The 17521-nt window shown below is 39.6% G+C and overlaps 1 protein-coding gene across 6 annotated transcripts in view; it reads right to left on the bottom strand.

Annotated features, from left to right (window-relative positions):
* Positions 1-329: 329 nt before the first annotated feature.
* The window catches only part of LOC149941155 (uncharacterized), an 89120-nt gene continuing 71928 nt past the window's right edge, over positions 330-17521 (bottom strand). For all 6 annotated transcript variants that reach the window (XM_090179866.1, XM_090179864.1, XM_090179862.1 and 3 more), the window contains 5 exons: positions 16672-16824; positions 16132-16216; positions 2800-2881; positions 1580-1896; positions 330-1245 (listed from right to left, as the gene is read on the bottom strand). In XM_090179866.1, the coding sequence (XP_090035992.1) occupies positions 680-1245; positions 1580-1896; positions 2800-2881; positions 16132-16216; positions 16672-16824 (1203 nt within the window). In that variant the 3' untranslated portion in view covers positions 330-679. The remainder of the gene's footprint in view (positions 1246-1579; positions 1897-2799; positions 2882-16131; positions 16217-16671; positions 16825-17521) is intronic.

Here is a 17521-nt window from a genome sequence, read left to right on the forward strand (position 1 = left end):
GTCGGCTTAAGCTGTACAAATATATCCATTCTGTGAAACGAATAATATATAAATTTATGAGGGTAATCTTTATTTTTTTTCATATTTTGTTAACATAACTTTTATTTAACAAGTTGATTTTGTAGGAAAGCGATCCGTATCTCTGAAAAATAATCATCTATAATAACCGAAGGAAGTTGTGTTCGTTCGAATTTTGCTAAGATTTGAAATGGCAAAAGCTAATTTCATATGGAAAAAAACTAATTTGGAATGGCAAAAAACTAATTTGAAATGGGAAAAAACTAATTTGAAATGGTCAAGGTTAATTTGAAATGGCAATAGCTAATTTGAAATGGAAGAAAGCTAATTTGAAAAGGCCAAACCTAATTTGAAATGGCAAAAAAACTAATTTGAAATGGCAAAAAACTAATCTGAAATGGTCAAAGTTAATTTGAAATGGCAAAAGCTAATTTGAAAAGGCCAAAGCCCTAATTTGAAAAGGCCAAAGCCCTAATTAGAAATGGCAAAAAACTAATTTGAAATGGCAAAAAAACTAATTTGAAATGGCAAAAAAACTAATTTGAAATGGCAAATCTAATTTAGTGAATAATTATATTTGTGGGATATACATATTGTATACATTCATATTGAACAAAATGTCCAAAACACCAAAACACGAATATTTCAAAAATGTGAACGATTAATGGGAATTCTCGTCAGTGTCCGAGTTATCGAGGATTTGTCCTTCTTCCGTGTCACTCTCAGGGATTTGGGAATTTTTCTTCCTGAGAGACCTTCGATCGCGTTTCTTGCGAACCACAACTTCGTCGCTCACCACTTTCAAGAGAATCATATCCACCATTTCCAATATTTCTTCATCGAGAGGCTTCGATGGAATTACTTCCGGTTCTGGCTCGCCCTCAACTACGGGTGGCTGTCCAACGAATCCCTCAGCGTCTTCGTCCGAAAGGCGCTGCTCTTCGGGAGACGTCGTCTCGACTTCATCCCCGATGGTCCCGTCGTCATCCCCGATGGTCCCGTCGTCATCCCCGATGGTCCCGTCGTCATCGTCATCTTCTCCTGTCAGACGTAATTCTGGAGTGACGACTTCTTCCACGGGATCAGATTCGTATCCGGATATAACATTTCCTACTATGGGTTCCTCTTCTTCAATCAGCTCGCCACTCACTACTTCCGGTGTATTTTCATCGTCAGTAGCTTGACGAGCCGTCTCCGTTTCCGGTTCTTCTTCGGACACGGGCATACCTGCACGCGGAAATTCAGAATATCAAAAGCTCGCGCTTATTTGGTGGAACCTAGGAGCAACAAACACAAGGAGAACGCAGCTAGCCTTTAAAGGGTTGTGTACGAATTTCATTGGACGAGCGTCACGAGCCTTTACGCTGAACGTTTTACGGGCGGGGGGGGGGGGAGACAATTTCAGAATTTTCCCCTTCCGACGGCAGCAGGCGCTAAAGCGTCTAGCCAATGAAAAACGTACGCGAGAAAATCCACGACTTTTGACGGGTTGCGTTCTCCTTGGGGTGTGGGGTGTTGTGTTTGTTGCTCCTAGGTGGAACGTCGAAATAGACAACGGTACCTTGAGCTTTCATCAAAGACCTGATGGCGCGCGCTCTCATCTCTAGCTCCAATATTTCCAACTGAGATTTGGCGAGTGACGAGACCCACTCGGTTCCGACGCTGGTCAGCTCCGTCGTTTTGCCTTCCTGGGTTGGAACCTTTTCCGAGGATGGACCAGGGTGGCTGGTGTCTCGGATGGGGTCCGTGTCCGGGGATTCCAGCGGAGCTTCGGTGATCATCAAACTGTCCACCTCCCGCTGATCGGGGCAGAGCTCCAACATGTCGGATCCTTTGAGTACCTTTTCGGACACCAATTCCGAAGATTGTCTTTCGGCTCTAAGGGAAACAACAAAAATTCGAACTTCAGTTATCGTCCCGTAAAGGTTGCAATTGAATTGGAGCAACAAACACCAAGAGAACGCTAACGCAGTGTTGTGTACAAATTTCATTGGACGAGCTTTTACGCTGAATGTTTTACGGGCGGGGGGGAAGACAATTTCCGAATTTTCCCCCTTCGACGGCAGCAGGCGCTAAAGCGTCTAACCAATGAAAAATGTACGCAAGAAAATTCAAGACTTTTGACGGGTTGCGTTCTCCTTGTGAGGGGTGCTGTGTTTGTTGCTCCTAGACACTTTCAGGGCATTTTAAAAAACCACTCCAGCTTTTCAAGGCTGAATTAATGGCTTTAAAAGTCACTCGATGACTTAGGTATTAGCCTAGCTAATTATTATATTTTATTTAAGATGTACTCCTTGAAAAATCCACATAGAAAATATATTTCGAATATTATATACAAATAAACAGATATAAATAAAATAATATTTTTTTATCAGATATTGGCATATAGAATCGTAGTTTTTCCATTGATTTTTAGAAAGGTGTAAGGATTAAGCGACTCCTATTCGTATCAGAAATAACTAGCAACACGAATTCAAACCAAATGCTCTAAATACGACCAAATTATACTTCCTTAATTAATGAAAAATAACCATAGCAATTGTATTCTATTAATGTTTTTTTAGAATAATACAACACAACTTATACAATAAAGATGTCGCTACCATCAAAGAGTACCTTTCCCTCTACAACGAAAAAGAATCGATTTTAGATAAAGTACATTTATCTACCGCAAGATGTCGCCAGATGGATAACAACGGACCGAAATGAGTGGGGTATTGTTGGAAATGTTTGATAAAATTATAAATCCTAGCTATACAAAAAAAAATGAAATGAACTAACCTTTGACCCGATACAACTGTCGTCCTTCCGGGGGTGTGTTGTTGGGCTCGTGTGCGTGTCTTCCTTTCATTTGGAACTGCGCCTGAAATAAACATTTCCTAATTTTTAAAAAAATTGAAAGAAAATTGTACAATATTTGAACAAAAAAAACGAATTCGTTCTGAAAAACTAATTTGCATTATTATTCACTTGATCGATCGATATTGTTTTGTTTTTTCTCATTCATAAACTGACAAAAATAATCGCTATTTCAAAAGATGATTTTTGGGAAAGTGTCGTCATGATTTCGGTTTCAATTAAACAACAAATGATTATAACACACACCTCAAAGATGCTTTCTAATTACATTCTTATATTTTGTGGACTCGATGTGTAACATTTTTCATATTTATTTTTTCCCATATCCTTTTTGATACCTAAATAATCAAAATGGAGTAGCCGTAAACTACATTCACCAGTCAATTATTAACGTAAAATGTTTAACTATTCAGTACCCAATTTTTCACAATCAAAATTGGCGAATATTTACTGGCGGAACGGAAAATATAGAATTTATTTGATCTTAGAAATACTAATTATATATAATATATATGCTAATATCACAATAACTCTCTCTTCCTTTAACCGCATAAACAATCGATGAAAAGAAAGCAGGGTTTAGAGTCAAACACGTCGGATTCGCGAGTTCTAGCCCTATTAACATGGAAAGCACGTCCCGATTTCATCGAATTTAAAGTTAGAAAAATGTTAAATCAACCCCAAAGTTCCCAAGCGTTCTATACCCGCGCTAACGACAAATCTCGCGTTTAATAATCTTCAGTAATGTTTGTTTATGCTAAGACTATAGTTCCTATATTATACAAGGACCTAGTTAAATTATGTTAGTTGAAAGTAAATATATATATATATATATAATGTGTATATATTTATTAAACTGGGGGATAATCTTATAAACAATATTTATGAAGTGTATTATAATTTTAATTTTTTTTTACGGGGAGTATAAATATTTATTATTTTTCTCTTTATTCGAAATTAATTCCGGGAGTTTATAGTTTGCTTTTGGCGTGGGAAAAAATAGTACTGATTAAAAATAAGTTGGGTATAATGCGTGGGTAATGTTAATACGCCCAAGTAAAATTCACTAGAGAAAAATATAAAATAATTTATTGGTACGCCGGTTCGAAAGCTCCTGAGAAAATTTCCAATCGCTTTAGTTCGAGAACAGATTTCGAACAGTACGTAAAAATAGTCGTCTGGAAAAATATCAAAAAATTAATTCAGCATAAGAAGGCTATTACTTTCGGAAACAAGCGGATTAAAGGATTTTTTTTAAACGAACATTTATTTAAAGTACAGTTTTCCATTACCTATTGTATATCATTGTATTATTTATCATGGGAAACTGTATGGTTTTTCCATGTTCAGTATTTTTAATTAAATCGGTAATTTTTTAGTACGGGTTACGAAGAACCAAAAGTCACGATACGGGACAGTAAAAAACTAAAATTAATTTCGATTGGAAAATTAAAAGGTTGACTAACCCGAGGTGGTTATCACCGATTTTGTTGAAACTCGGGGGTTAGGTAAACCTTATGGTAGTTTGAAAATTGCCAAAGGGAAAAGTTGCAATGTGCTTTAGTTTTCCCATGGCTACCGAAAATGTTTTTGATCTCTCAAAACAAAACAATCTCCATTTAAACAGGGTACTTACTTAATTACAAAAATTATATTTTTAAAACTTACCCAAAAAGCTAAATTTGACCTATTTTGGGTAAAATATATCAAGGTTTTTGGGTAACATTGATCAATTTTGATTAAATTTTAACAAAATCTGGGTAACCGAGAAAATCCCATGCGTTTTTAAATGGAGAGGTCATAACATTTTCGGTTGCCATAGGAAAACAAAAGCCGATTGCAACTTTTCCCTTGGAAATTTGCATACTACCATAAGGTCTACTTAACCCCCGATTTTCAACAAAACCGGTTACAGAAAAACAAGTACAAAGTTTCTAAATTATACCAAAAATAGAGCGCCACACCTCCGTTCAGAAAATTTATCTTTAATTTAAACTAAAAATAGAGCTGACGCCTGTAGAAGTGTTAATCACGCAGTGCACCGCTGTTCAGGGACAAGTCTACTACCAGGGTCAGAATTCCAAAAGCGATTAACTTTATATTTCTGTTACCAAAAAAAAAGGGCATTACGAGCTTATAATTAATATTTTACCAATAAAATACATTTACGTACAAAATGGTCGAAAACGTCCAAACAGAGTCGTTAAAATTTTAACGTAGCACGCGACTCCTGCGAGGGAATATCAGTCGAAGAAATTACCTTCGCTAATTTAAATAAAACATTGCGCGTTTAATACATATTATATTTAAATTCTATATAAACATCTCTATTATACATATACATCGTAGGATAAATGTATTCCCGAGTCGGAAAACGCTTATCTCCATTTTAAAAGTAAAACTTGGAAACGGAGCTCCTACACGACACATATAAATCTATGAATCATATTTTAATATTCATCGCGCGCGCGCGTAGCGGTCGAAAGCGGCACTATTCGAAGTAACAACACTTAAAAGCTAAAACAAAATTCCCTCCCACGAGGAAGAGAGAGAGAGAGAGAGAGAGAGAGAGAGAGAGAGAGAGAGAGAGAGAGAGAGAGAGAGAGAGACGTATATCAAACTTATGTATAGGAAGCGGCTATATGGAATAAATAATTAAAGTTTAACTGATATCCGTGGAAGGCATAAAAGCGGAATCGTTCATATTTTATCCCTTTTTAATGATCCTTATACTCTAAAAAACATGGGTTTCATTTAAATAATTTCCTCTACCACACGATATTCCCCTCCATTTATAGAAAAAAAAGGGAAAAAACCGGCAGTGAAAGAGCAAAAAATGCAAATTAATTTTTCGGCGTTGCCTTGGTAACCGAATTACGACAACAGAAAAATGTTTGCGCTCTTTAATGCGTATGAAATAAACGATACTATTTTTGATAATTTATGCGCGCATTTATTTTCGAAATGTGGATATACGTATTTTAAATGTTTGTTAATTGATCAAACATATTTAATTGCGTATAGTTGTTTTCTTAAGTGGACGAGTTCAGGTACAGATATTATCAAGGAAAAAAAATATAAATTTAAATTTCAACATTTGCACTCAAAAATATATTTCAAACATCTCTTTAGAATGTTTAAACTAGTTTGGCACGTTTCCAGCTCCTTTAGCTCCCGTTATAAATAATTAAGTATTGAATTTAAAATTGCTAAAGATGTAGTAAGCACTATACTCAAAAACTAATAAGTAAAACATAAAAGTACGCTACCCAAAATAGAACTAAAAAAACAAGGCAAAAGCCCCCTTAAGATCTCCGAGACTGAATCAAAAACGCAAAGGCCCCTTAAGATCTCCGAGACTGAAAATAAAATGAAAAGCCCCCTTAAGATATCCGAGAGTGAATCTAAAACCCAAAAGCCCCTTTAAGATCTCCGAGACTGAATCAAAAACGCAAAAGCCCCTTTAAGATCTCCGAGACTGAATCAAAAACGCAAAGGCCCCTTAAGATCTCCGAGACTGAATCAAAAGAGCACTTAAGATCTCCGAGAGTGAATCTAAAACCCAAAAGCCCCCTTTAAGATCTCCGAGAGTGAATCCAAAACGCCAAAGCGCACTTAAAATCTCCGAGAGTGAATCAAAAACGCAAAGACCCCTTAAGATCTCCGAGACTGAATCAAAAACGCAAAGGCCCCTTAAGATCTCCGAGACTGAAACAAAAATGAAAAGCCCCCTTAAGATCTCCGAGAGTTAATCTAAAACCCAAAAGCCCCTTTAAGATCTCCGAGACTGAATCAAAAACGCAAAAGTCCCTTTAAGATCTCCGAGACTGAATCAAAAACGCAAAGGCCCCTTAAGATCTCCGAGACTGAATCAAAAACGCAAAGGCCCCTTAAGATCTCCGAGTCTGAAACAAAAATGAAAAGCCCCCTTAAGATCTCCGAGAGTTAATCTAAAACCCAAAAGCCCCTTTAAGATCTCCGAGAGTGAATCTAAAACCCAAAAGCCCCCTTTAAGATCTCCGAGAGTGAATCCAAAACCCAAAAGCCCCCTTAAGATCTCCAAGAGTGAATCAAAAAGGCAAAGTCCCCATAAGATCGCAGAGACTGTATCAAAAACGGCAAAACACAGGGAAACTGTGTACTGTAACTAAACTTTGAGCGATACAAAATGCAAACCCATTTGGAGTTTATCGAACAACCTCCCTTTCCACGCGCAGCTTTTACGACCTTTCCGCTATCTTAAGAGCAAAATCATGCTCGCCAACTAATCGGATATTTTTTATATCACGGCCCTTGGCTGAGCGATAAAAAATAAATACCTTTAACGCGTAATATTGTAGACGAAAGAAAAAGGTAAAACTAAATAAAGACGCCTTCTTTAACGCGTTCGAAGACCGCGCTGCTCTCAAATTGGGCGGACTATTCAATTTTGAAAAAATATTGATATATATCAAAGATAAGGGAGTAGAAAGTATATATACAGATCTTCCCTTTTTGTGTTTCGACTCCACCCGTCCGTTTTCGCGACTCGAAACAATAATCATAAAAAAATGCCACTATTCTCAGGCTCAATATAGTTTGACGCGTTATTTTTTAGCAGTTCTCCTTTTGAAATCTATACCTTAAAAGTTCGGGAAACAGGGGGGTCAGGTTTTAAAAGCAAAACGATGTTTGGTTTGGAGAAAAGGAGGTTGACAAAAGAAATAAAGGTTTTTAGAAAGCGCAATATAAGTCGTGGAAGGTGCGGATAAACAACGTAAGTATCAATCAATTATACTTCCAGCGAGTAAACTATAGCGACTATTCTAACCGTCGAAAGGTAGGTCCAAAATGAAATATCTCCAGAGCTCTAAGTCGTCGCCTGAAAGCGAAATCCCCGTAACTTGAAATAAGTGGTGTTCGCTTTCAACTGGCGAAATACGTATCGTAGAAGAAAACAAAATAGCTCTTTATATAAAATACGAGAGGCCACGTGATTACGTTAGATTCATCGTGCAGTTAAAGTTAGAGAGCGCGCGCATATTTTTGTTTCTGTCGAGCTCGCGCGAAATCGCACGGAAATATTCGGAAGCGCGCGCGCCAAAAAATAACTGTTTTTTTACATGTATGCGTATATATTATTTTATAGAATGAGCTTTTGACCGATACACGTTTGACGATGGATTATGTCCTTTCACGACAGTAACTCCATTAGAGGCCGTTTTTAAATAACCAGATGGCGCCAGTAGTCTGAAAAGTAGTAATGTTAAATTATATCAAAACCGTGAAAAATATTTTTTTTTTGTGTTTAACTTTTCCCATTAAAAAGGGTAAATTTGCGTTACCTTCTTCAAAGTGGCGCATTGAAAACTAATAAACGCGTATGCTTCGCAGCAAGAGGAGTTGGGTTCGATCCCAGCTTGTCGCACTGGGTGACAACTCGGAACAACTACTTACGCGTTGAGTTTGAGACTACCCGAGGTGTTACACACCGATTTTGTTCAAACTCGGGGGATTGGTAGACCTTCATGTAACTTGAAAAATCCTGAAGGGATTTTATTCAATGAGCAACGAGTTTGCCATGGCAACGAAAAATGTTTTGCACAACATAAAATAACATGGGATTTTGACTGATTTCCCTGTGAAAAAAATTAAAAAATTTATAAAAATGTGACCAATTTTGATTTTTTTCCTCAATTTTTATCAATTTTTTTATAATTTTGGTATTTTAATTTTTTTGTTCAATCTTGTAAAATGTTTCCATTTTAAGTTGTCAAAAACATCCCTTTAGGATTTTTCAAGTTATATGAAGGTCTACCAATCCCTCGAGTTTGAACGAAATCGGTGTGTAACACCTCGGGTAGTCTCCTTGTTAGTCACCTGATTTAAAGGCATAAAAAACTCTCTAGCTAAATGATGGTTTTCCTGTTAACAATTTCCGAATCGATCTATCGCAGAAAAAGTAATAATTCCGCGCTAAAATAACGTGTAAACATCCTACGTGTGTTTTATCTTAAGTAAAAGAATAACATTAAGTATGACACTCCCTATTGTTTTAATGTTATTTAATGACCGAACTCTTTTTCGACACTGACATTCTAGCCAAGCTCCGGCTTGGATTCGCACTTGATCTGAGTAGCGGGTTATCGTCCTTGGTAGTATTATTCTTTTATTATTATATAATTAATTTGTGCAATGCAATTTACATTTAAAAAATTCTACGTTTATAATATACAATATCCCCCCTAGATAAGCAGTGCTTGTAATAATAATAATAATATAATAATCAGCTAGGCTAATGCCCAAGTCATCTAGCGACTTATTATGCCTTTAAACAGGTGTATTAGGAGAGAGTATATTTTGCATATTTAGACACTAGGGAGCTGAGAATTAAACCCAAATTGAACAGTAGCTCTGAAAATCAGTTCAGTAATAATTTTTCCTAATTTAAATACTTATTGTTATTATGTTATTTAGGATTTTACTAAGTAACCTTAATTAAAAAACACGGTGTACACGAAACATTATTACGCGATACGAAATTAAACTAATTAATTACAAAAATATTGAATTTAACGGCCAAATGATCAAATTATTTATGTCGTAATTAATATTCCCTTCACCTAGCAATGTGATTATAAAGTAACCGATCTGAACCGCTACGCTAAAATTAATCTCACCAGATTCAGTACAGTAATATATACTATAATTATAATATTTTGTGTAAATAATTTATTGAAAAGCAAATAAAAATTTTGAGCTTAAATTCAGATAATCTGGAATCTGAATTATCGTCATTATTTTATCGCGAGATTCGATTGGAAGCACCGAAATATATTCCCAAAAATGTTAAAGTAAACAACAGTGAAGCTCTTGTGTAATTTAAATTAACAAGATTCAATATATAACGAGTAAAATACCACTAATTAACTCTTTACCAAAGACCATTGAAATACAAAAGAACAAAAACTGGCTAATTTGAAAAGCGGCTCTAAATTAAAACAAATTAAAAACACGGTCCCATACACAACTCGTTCCTTATCCAAAATGATCTTTAAAATATTCAGTACGAGTCAAAGCATCCATATCATCCCCCCCTCATCCCCCTCCCGCCGTCCTGGACACAACGACCGAGGACACTAAACGCTCCTTTCTCTCCATTCAGAGCAGAGAGAGAGCGAAAGAGCAAAAATCCTTTACACTGAGCCTCTTAAATGAGACTACAGAGAGCAATTTGAAAGATATACGGTTTGGAATTTAGAGGAGACAGACTAACCAAATTTACGGTCTGGCCCCTTCCCCCCTTCCCGTAACCCCCCTTATCCCATTGCCTCAAAGACTCCGCTTTTGAATGACCGAATTTAACAGTTCTCTCTCTCTCTTTTCATTTTCGGCGGAATGAAAAGTCTCAAGGCTCAAAACGAGATTAAAATGGAGAGCGGAGAAGCGGGCCACCCGGCGCGTCCGCGACACGGCTTCCGAGGAAAAGGCAAAATTATTTTAACACGCTCATTAAAAGTCTTTCGTTACATAGAGGCATAAACAGTCGCCGTTTCGCGTAATTAAAACGGGTTTGATTTATTATTATTATTGCGGGGAAACAATTAGGCCGGCCTCTCCCTCTCTCTCTCTCTCTCTCTCTCTCTCTCTCTCTCTCTCTCTCTCCTGGATGCCGGAGCGTCCGATTTACGGATTAAAACTATTACCTTATTTAATTGAAGGAAAAGTATTATTAAAATTAATCGATTTAACTTATTAAACATTAGTTGTTGGTTTTTGGGTTGGACTAAAAGTAAAAAGAAAATAAGCCACTATTATAAATAATTAACTACGCTTACAAATTAACTGTAATTAATTAATTAATAAATCACGAACGATGCTAAATAAAACGCAGGAAAATAAATTATATATTTATAAAGTTGTTGTTTGGGTAATCTTAAATTCAATTAAGTTTCTTCAATCCGTTTAAATTTAATAACAGTCTAAGTAATAAATACAAATCGATAAGTCCTCGCGTACTAATTTATATAGCCAAACTGTCTCCGGTAGTATAAACGATCAAGCGATCCTCGACCATCGGATAGGGATGGTGGGAGAGAGAGAGAGAGAGAGACGGTACTCAGCCTCTTCCAGGCTTCCGGCAAAGTATCTAAGAGCAACAGGTCCCGCGGAAGAGGCTGTAGAAGCCGAGGAAGAGCGCCAATATAAAAAGAAAAAAAATCCTGAGAGAGGCACTTCTAACGACTACACAATCAGGCTCGTAAAAAAGCCCGCACCTAGTTTCAAGCGCCGTTTAAAAAAACGCCCACCGCAATCGGCCACCGCCGCTTTTCAACTCCGCACAATAAAACTCTCTTCAATTCGAATCGAGACGGTGGCTCCCTCTACCATATCACGGACAATTTAAAATAATAAAAAAAAACGGGAAGAAGCGAGGGAAAAAGAAGGGGATGTGAATTTAAAAGGAGGCTGGATGAGGGTTCATCTCATCTTTAGCACCTGTTTATAGGGCATAAAGAAACGAGGGACCAATCTAGCGAATCCACCCAGCCGTCATCATCCTCGCTTCTGTGGGAGTCAGAGGGTGGAGGGAAAATACGGGGAGATGGAAAAGTCACCTCTCACCGTTTTCAAACCCCCCCCCCCCCTCCTTTCTACGCTCTTAAAAAAACTGGGCTTTTTACTAGCCCACAACATCTTTTCGCGTTTACCACTAATCTCTACCTTCTGGCAATAACCCGTCTCCTTTTTACGCCTCAAATATGTATACGAGGGTCGAGCAGGCTAGCCCCGGGGATATGTTACCGTACGTCAGGAGGGGAAAAAAACGGAGAGGGTTGGGTGGGGTCGAGAGGGATGAAAGAAGCTCGGGAGCGAGAGAGAGAGTTTGTACATTATCATCCTCCCACTATTTTCAATAGGGATAAAAAAGAAGATGAAGAGACGCGAGTTTTTTTACTTCCTCTCTGTTCATCCGCGAGTTAAGGATGGAGGGATGATAGGGGGGAGAACACGGTGTTAGCCCCCTAGCCTAAAAACACGCAGTTTCTAACATCATTACCCCGAGATACATGTCAACAAGGAAATAACGTTCATTAAGAAGCTTGCCTTAAGAAAAAAAACCCGGGACAGAGAGAGTGAAAAGAGAGGCAATATTGGAAGAGTGTGTGTGGCGGGGAGGGGGCGCGAAAGGGGGGTTAGATCTTGGCCGAGGGATTATAATTCCCAGGGATGAGTCCGAAACGCGTGCCAGTCAAGACCCGCCCGCAGAAACAGAAAAAAAAACAAGAGTCGCCCGGGGAAGCAACAGCGCGTGGATGATGCGGGCAGGAGCTAGAAAGATGAGAGATGGAGAGATGGAGAGTTGGGAGGTTTAAATTAGTGGACATCCAAGGATTCCAGGCACGCGGGGAGGGGGCGACGTAGACGCTCATTTTCATTTCTAGGGGGGTATCTCGCCCCCCAAACAGCCCCAGTATTAAAGACTGGGCCCCGCCTCTTTTTAATATACGGCGCGATTCGGCAGTTTTACACAAACTGTTTTTCCTCATTCCGAAAAGCCGGGGCCTTTCGCCAAAAACTTCTAATTTTGGGGATATTTGGACACCCTTCTCGCTTCTTTGCGCCTCGAATTTGTCGCCCTTATTACGTAGAGTCGTGGCGTCTCGTTGCAATTTAGGCAGAGCTTCGGGTCCAAACGGCGGGAAAGCGACTCCACCCCATTCCGCCACTCCACCGCCGCCCCGACTATTACAGACCTCGAAGCGTTCATCTTCTAATTTCGCCAGAGTTCATACCCGCAGCCACCCACCGGTTACCCCAATCTCGCGAATGTAAAAATGAAGGCAAAAAGATCAGTCCGGGGGGGCTCAGTTTGGGGGGGGGCTCAGTTTGCGGCGGGGGAAAGGGAGGCGATACCCGAGACGGGTCGGACGGTGGCAGGGTATAGTTTTGCCAAGAGGATGACGAGTACGACTGGGAAAGAGTTGAACGGGGGTATACGTACCACCTCAGTCAGACCCTGGTTTCTACCTTACAGCGACGCAAACCGCTCCGTGTCTACAACCCTCGACAAAACTGCCAAGTTAGTTCCCAATTAAATTTCGTGGGAGGAGGGAGAGAACGGGCGGGAGGGGAGGAAGATTGCTCCAAAGTAAAGGGGTAAAAAAGATGAGAACCAAAAGAGAGGGCCTCCCGAGAAAGACAGGGCCTCCAAAATGGGCAATCGAAAGTAGGCATAAAAATCCACGCGGGAGGATGCGGAGACGAGGATGGCATGAGAGAGAGAGAGAGTGCGTTGGGATGCAAAAACGGGAGGGAAAAGATGACGGGAAAGGTGGGTGGACGCGAAGGGGTTGAGGACGGAAGAGGAGAGAGAGAAGAGATGGAAAACTTTTACGCTCGGCCAAGCCAAAGCTTTCGTCGAAAAAGCCCGCTCCTTATCCTTCTCTTCCCGGTGGCGCCCCCTCCGCCCGGGGAACCTCCGCCTTTCCCCCCACTCCTTTTGCTTTGCTAATCTAATTTTAATTTCATCAAAGTTAATTTCATTCCTAATTTCATTTCATTACATCCAGTTTAATTAAATTTAATTTAATTTTCAGGCACCGACGCAATTAGAATAATTGAATATCCCGGAACCGGAGCGAAAGAGAACGGGAGGGGGGCAAAAGAGCGCGTCCCCCCGCGCGGGTGGTGGCGAATTCGGGGGGGGGGGGGGTGCCAGGGGAAGAAGCGAGCTTTCGCAAAGAAGAGAGTTTTCCACCCAGGCAAGCTAGGTTTCTCCAACGCGACGCCGAACGGTACAAATTTTCGCGTGGATTTCTGGCGGCGTTCGTTCCGCTTGTGTAGGAAATCCAACGCGTTTCGTTGTTCATTCGCAGTTTTCCGCGCTAAAAGCGAGATGATGCGGCCGGGGGAAGAAGTCGCGCCAAACTGCAGGGGGGTCCGAAGGGGTACAATCCGGCCCCCTTTCACCCTAGTCGCTTTATTCCTAAAAGAGAGAGAGAGAGGGTTTGCTTAATAAGTCGGCGAAGGGGGTATATCCCCCGTAACGCGGCAGCCCTGGCTTAGTTAGAAGCGGGGGCTAGTGGCGGGGGGGAGGCGGGCAGTGTGATGGTTTTGCCGAAGCAGCCAATCTGCTTTCTTGATGAAAAGAGGGGTGGAGTAAGTCCCTCTGATGAGGGAAATGAGAGGGTGAGAAGTGGGTGGTTGATGAGAGAACACACACACACGTACTAAAAGCTAGCACACTTGGTACACACGCGCACGTTGGTTAGGCGCCTCGATCCGAGCTAGCCACGAGAGCGGACGACAGCTCGCTTTTTTCGCTTCTCACGATCATAGTAATTCACTATAAACATGCTCGCGATTACTTCACTCGGGATCATTGGCGGCAAGGTGCGGTTCGCCGGACCATTCGACTTCGGAGTACCCTCACGCTGAAGTCCGCGCGATTCGATTCCGAGCCCCCGAAAACCATTCAGTTTCAAATCTTTTCACCGATAATCGAATCAGAGATTATCTTAGAGTCGTAATAACCATAATTATTATAATAATCGTAATAATATATATATATATTAACCCGGACTATTATAATATAATGAACCCGGTTAAATAAACATTCCAGTTGTTTTTGCGTAAAAAAAATATAAAATAAATAAATATATAAATATAAATATATGAACAACTTCCAGTGTGTGTGAGTGTATTAGTGTTTACGGTTTTATCAACTTTTGCCAAAAAAATAAACTTTCAACGTAATAGCGACAAACTTTAAAACCCATCAGTGAAACTTTAAAACTTTCCAAACAAGTTGGACGCATAGTGTATATACAAACTTTAAACTTTAAAAGTTTGCCGGAAAAACTTTGGACAACTCGAACGGGGGACCCGTAAGGAAAGTCAACTTTTTCGTAGACTCCAAAAAAAGGTGAGAAATGATCTTTCGAAGGGGGGGGTGAAGGTGGTTCCTACTGTGACACCCACCCCCATCTCACCCCTCCGTAGACGTCTTCACCGCGGCGCGCGACCCTTTTTTTATACAACCAACAAGCCGTTATCGGTTCTTTAATAGTTTACCGTCCGACCAAAGAAGAGAAGGATTTTTTTTTCCGACGGCGTTGAGCCGTGGGTCTCCCTAAGTGGAGGGGGGCGATCCGGCGGCCGCTCTCCGGACTCCGACGGGATGCTGCGGAATCGAGGAGAGAGAGAGAGAGATGAGAGAGGAGAGGAAAAGTTGTTCCGGGGAATTTAGGGGAGAATGCCGGCGCGGGACATTTCCGCAAGCTGTTGCTCTCTTCGTGGCCCCGGTGACAGATGTTTAGGCGCTACTAAAACTAGTAGGCCCTCCCGAAAAAACACCCCTTTAGATCCTCGTTACTAATAGTTACGCGGGAATCCGTTACTAGAGTCATTTTTTATTAGCGCCGTCGCGATGCGGGGGATTCCGAACGGGTTGGGTCCCTACTACCGGGTTTCGCTCCGAAATCGATGCTCCTCTTTAAGAATAAGCACGCGCTCTAACACGAAACCAATAGATTGAACATGCTTAATTTACTGTAACGATTGTTTAGTAAAATTATCAATGATGGAGTTTTGCGAGCTGGTTTATCGTTTCGAATACTCAATAATCTGATAATTAACTAACCAATTTCTTACTATTTATGCATAAATTTATAACAATCTGATAATTAACTACCCAATTTCTTATTATTTATATATAAATTAATAATAATCTGATAGTTAATAATAATCCGCTAGGCTAATACCCAAGGTACCACCTTAGGCCTAAGCCACCAAGCGACTTTTGAAGCCATTAATTCAGGTTACCGGGTTACAATGCGTAGGAGGGTGGTGGCAAGCCCTTCACGACACGCGAGCCAACAGCTCCCTACACTAACTATTACCGTTAACATCTTGTTATTCAAATATAAATTTATAATAATCTTATAATTAACTACCGAATCTCTTATTATTCATATATAAATCTATAACTTGCTTTTCAATATGAAGAAGGGTTTATTTTGAAGATTTTATCCGTAGAAAAATTAGTTATTCTATTAACGATAATTTCAAAAATATTTTAAAACAATATGCAGCGCGTGCAGTGTTTAAACTCAAAATTTTTTAATTTATGTTAACTATTGGAACATTCCCTAATATAAATAAGATTATTTCAAGTAGCTACGCGAAACGAATCCAATTTCGAACCAATTCTACGCGCGTATAAATATGATATCGTCCAATCGCAATCAAATAATGAAGAGAAAAGCTTACCTTCGATAATGCGGAGAATCTGCTCATCCGGGCACTTTTTGGATTCGATGAGAACTCTCTCTCTAACTTCGCTCAAGGTGTAACTCTGTACAACAACCCCCGGGGAAACACATTCGGTAATTAAATAATTTTAATTAAAAACGGAAGAAACGATGGCGAGAGAAAAGAAGAAATGTTTAATTTTCGCTCTATACCCCAAAACGCGCTCTTTTAATTCGGGCAATTAAAAATTTAAATCGCCTTAATTAAGAAACCAGTATTTAATTAGTTTCTAACGCGACCCTGGTGGTAGCGACGGAGGTGAGAGGAGGGAAGGGTGTTTGGTGGACCAAATGAAGTTGAAACAATTTAACTGGCGTTCGTGAAACGTGAAAACTAGTTTTAATTGTCGTTGGTGGCGCTCCTCTCCGCCGAAGTCCTCCCCTCCGCGCCTGACATACAATTTCGACCCCGCAATTACCCGATAGACTATTTCGAAAGAAGGGGTCGGCCCTGCGCGCCTATGTATATAGAGATTGGAAAGGGAGGACACGTCCGTACCTGTAGAGTGGTGGGGATCATCTTTTGGAGTTCTTCCGGCGAGAGGATGGAGAATAGCTGATCTACCAGGTTATCTCGGTCGGGGACGTAGTGACTTAAAGGGTGCAGATCCACGCGCAAGTTCAATTCCTCCCTGGAGAAGCTTTCCGTTTGCTATTCAAAGATAAAACGAAATCGTTGAAACCCTCTATTGTTAGTATATGTATGCCAAATATTTCAAAATTGGTTTCTCATTTATAAAGTCGTGTGGAATCGTAGAATGATAGACCAAAACGCCTGTAAAAGTGTTGCACACGCTCAACACCCGTGTTCGGGGAGAAGCTAATTTACAGGGTTTGGCCTATTAACGCTTTTTTGGTGGATAATGTGTAAAAATGTTTCCATACGTTCTAAACCAATATTAAGAAACCGATAAATTCTATGATATAATTTATAAATACCGTTTAAACATGGTACGAACTGTAAAATTAATTATTTTTAAGTTTAAGCTCATTCGATATATTTTTCAGAAACGTTTTCTTTAGATACCATGGTTTATTTATTCATATTTAAAATCTATTTAAAAAAACTGCTACCGTGAAGTAGCAATTCTTTTAAAAAAAAATATTTTAAATATCGATATATTTTGGTTTAAGGCAACAAAGTTGATTATAAATAGTTTAAATCAACATTCAACACCCGAACTACTCTGATCCGCATATTTTTAATAAAACAAACACGCCACGGAAATTAATTCCAATCAGGCCTACCATATTTCAGCGACACTAATTAAAATACATTAGAGACGCACCACGTATATGATAAGTTGAATTACCAAGGGAGTCATTGTAATACCTAAATTTTCCAATCA

Source organism: Leiobunum rupestre, chromosome 6 (genome assembly GCF_980474605.1).
Source record: "Leiobunum rupestre chromosome 6, qqLeiRupe1.1.hap1, whole genome shotgun sequence".
In the NCBI taxonomy this organism is placed as follows: domain Eukaryota; kingdom Metazoa; phylum Arthropoda; class Arachnida; order Opiliones; family Sclerosomatidae; genus Leiobunum; species Leiobunum rupestre.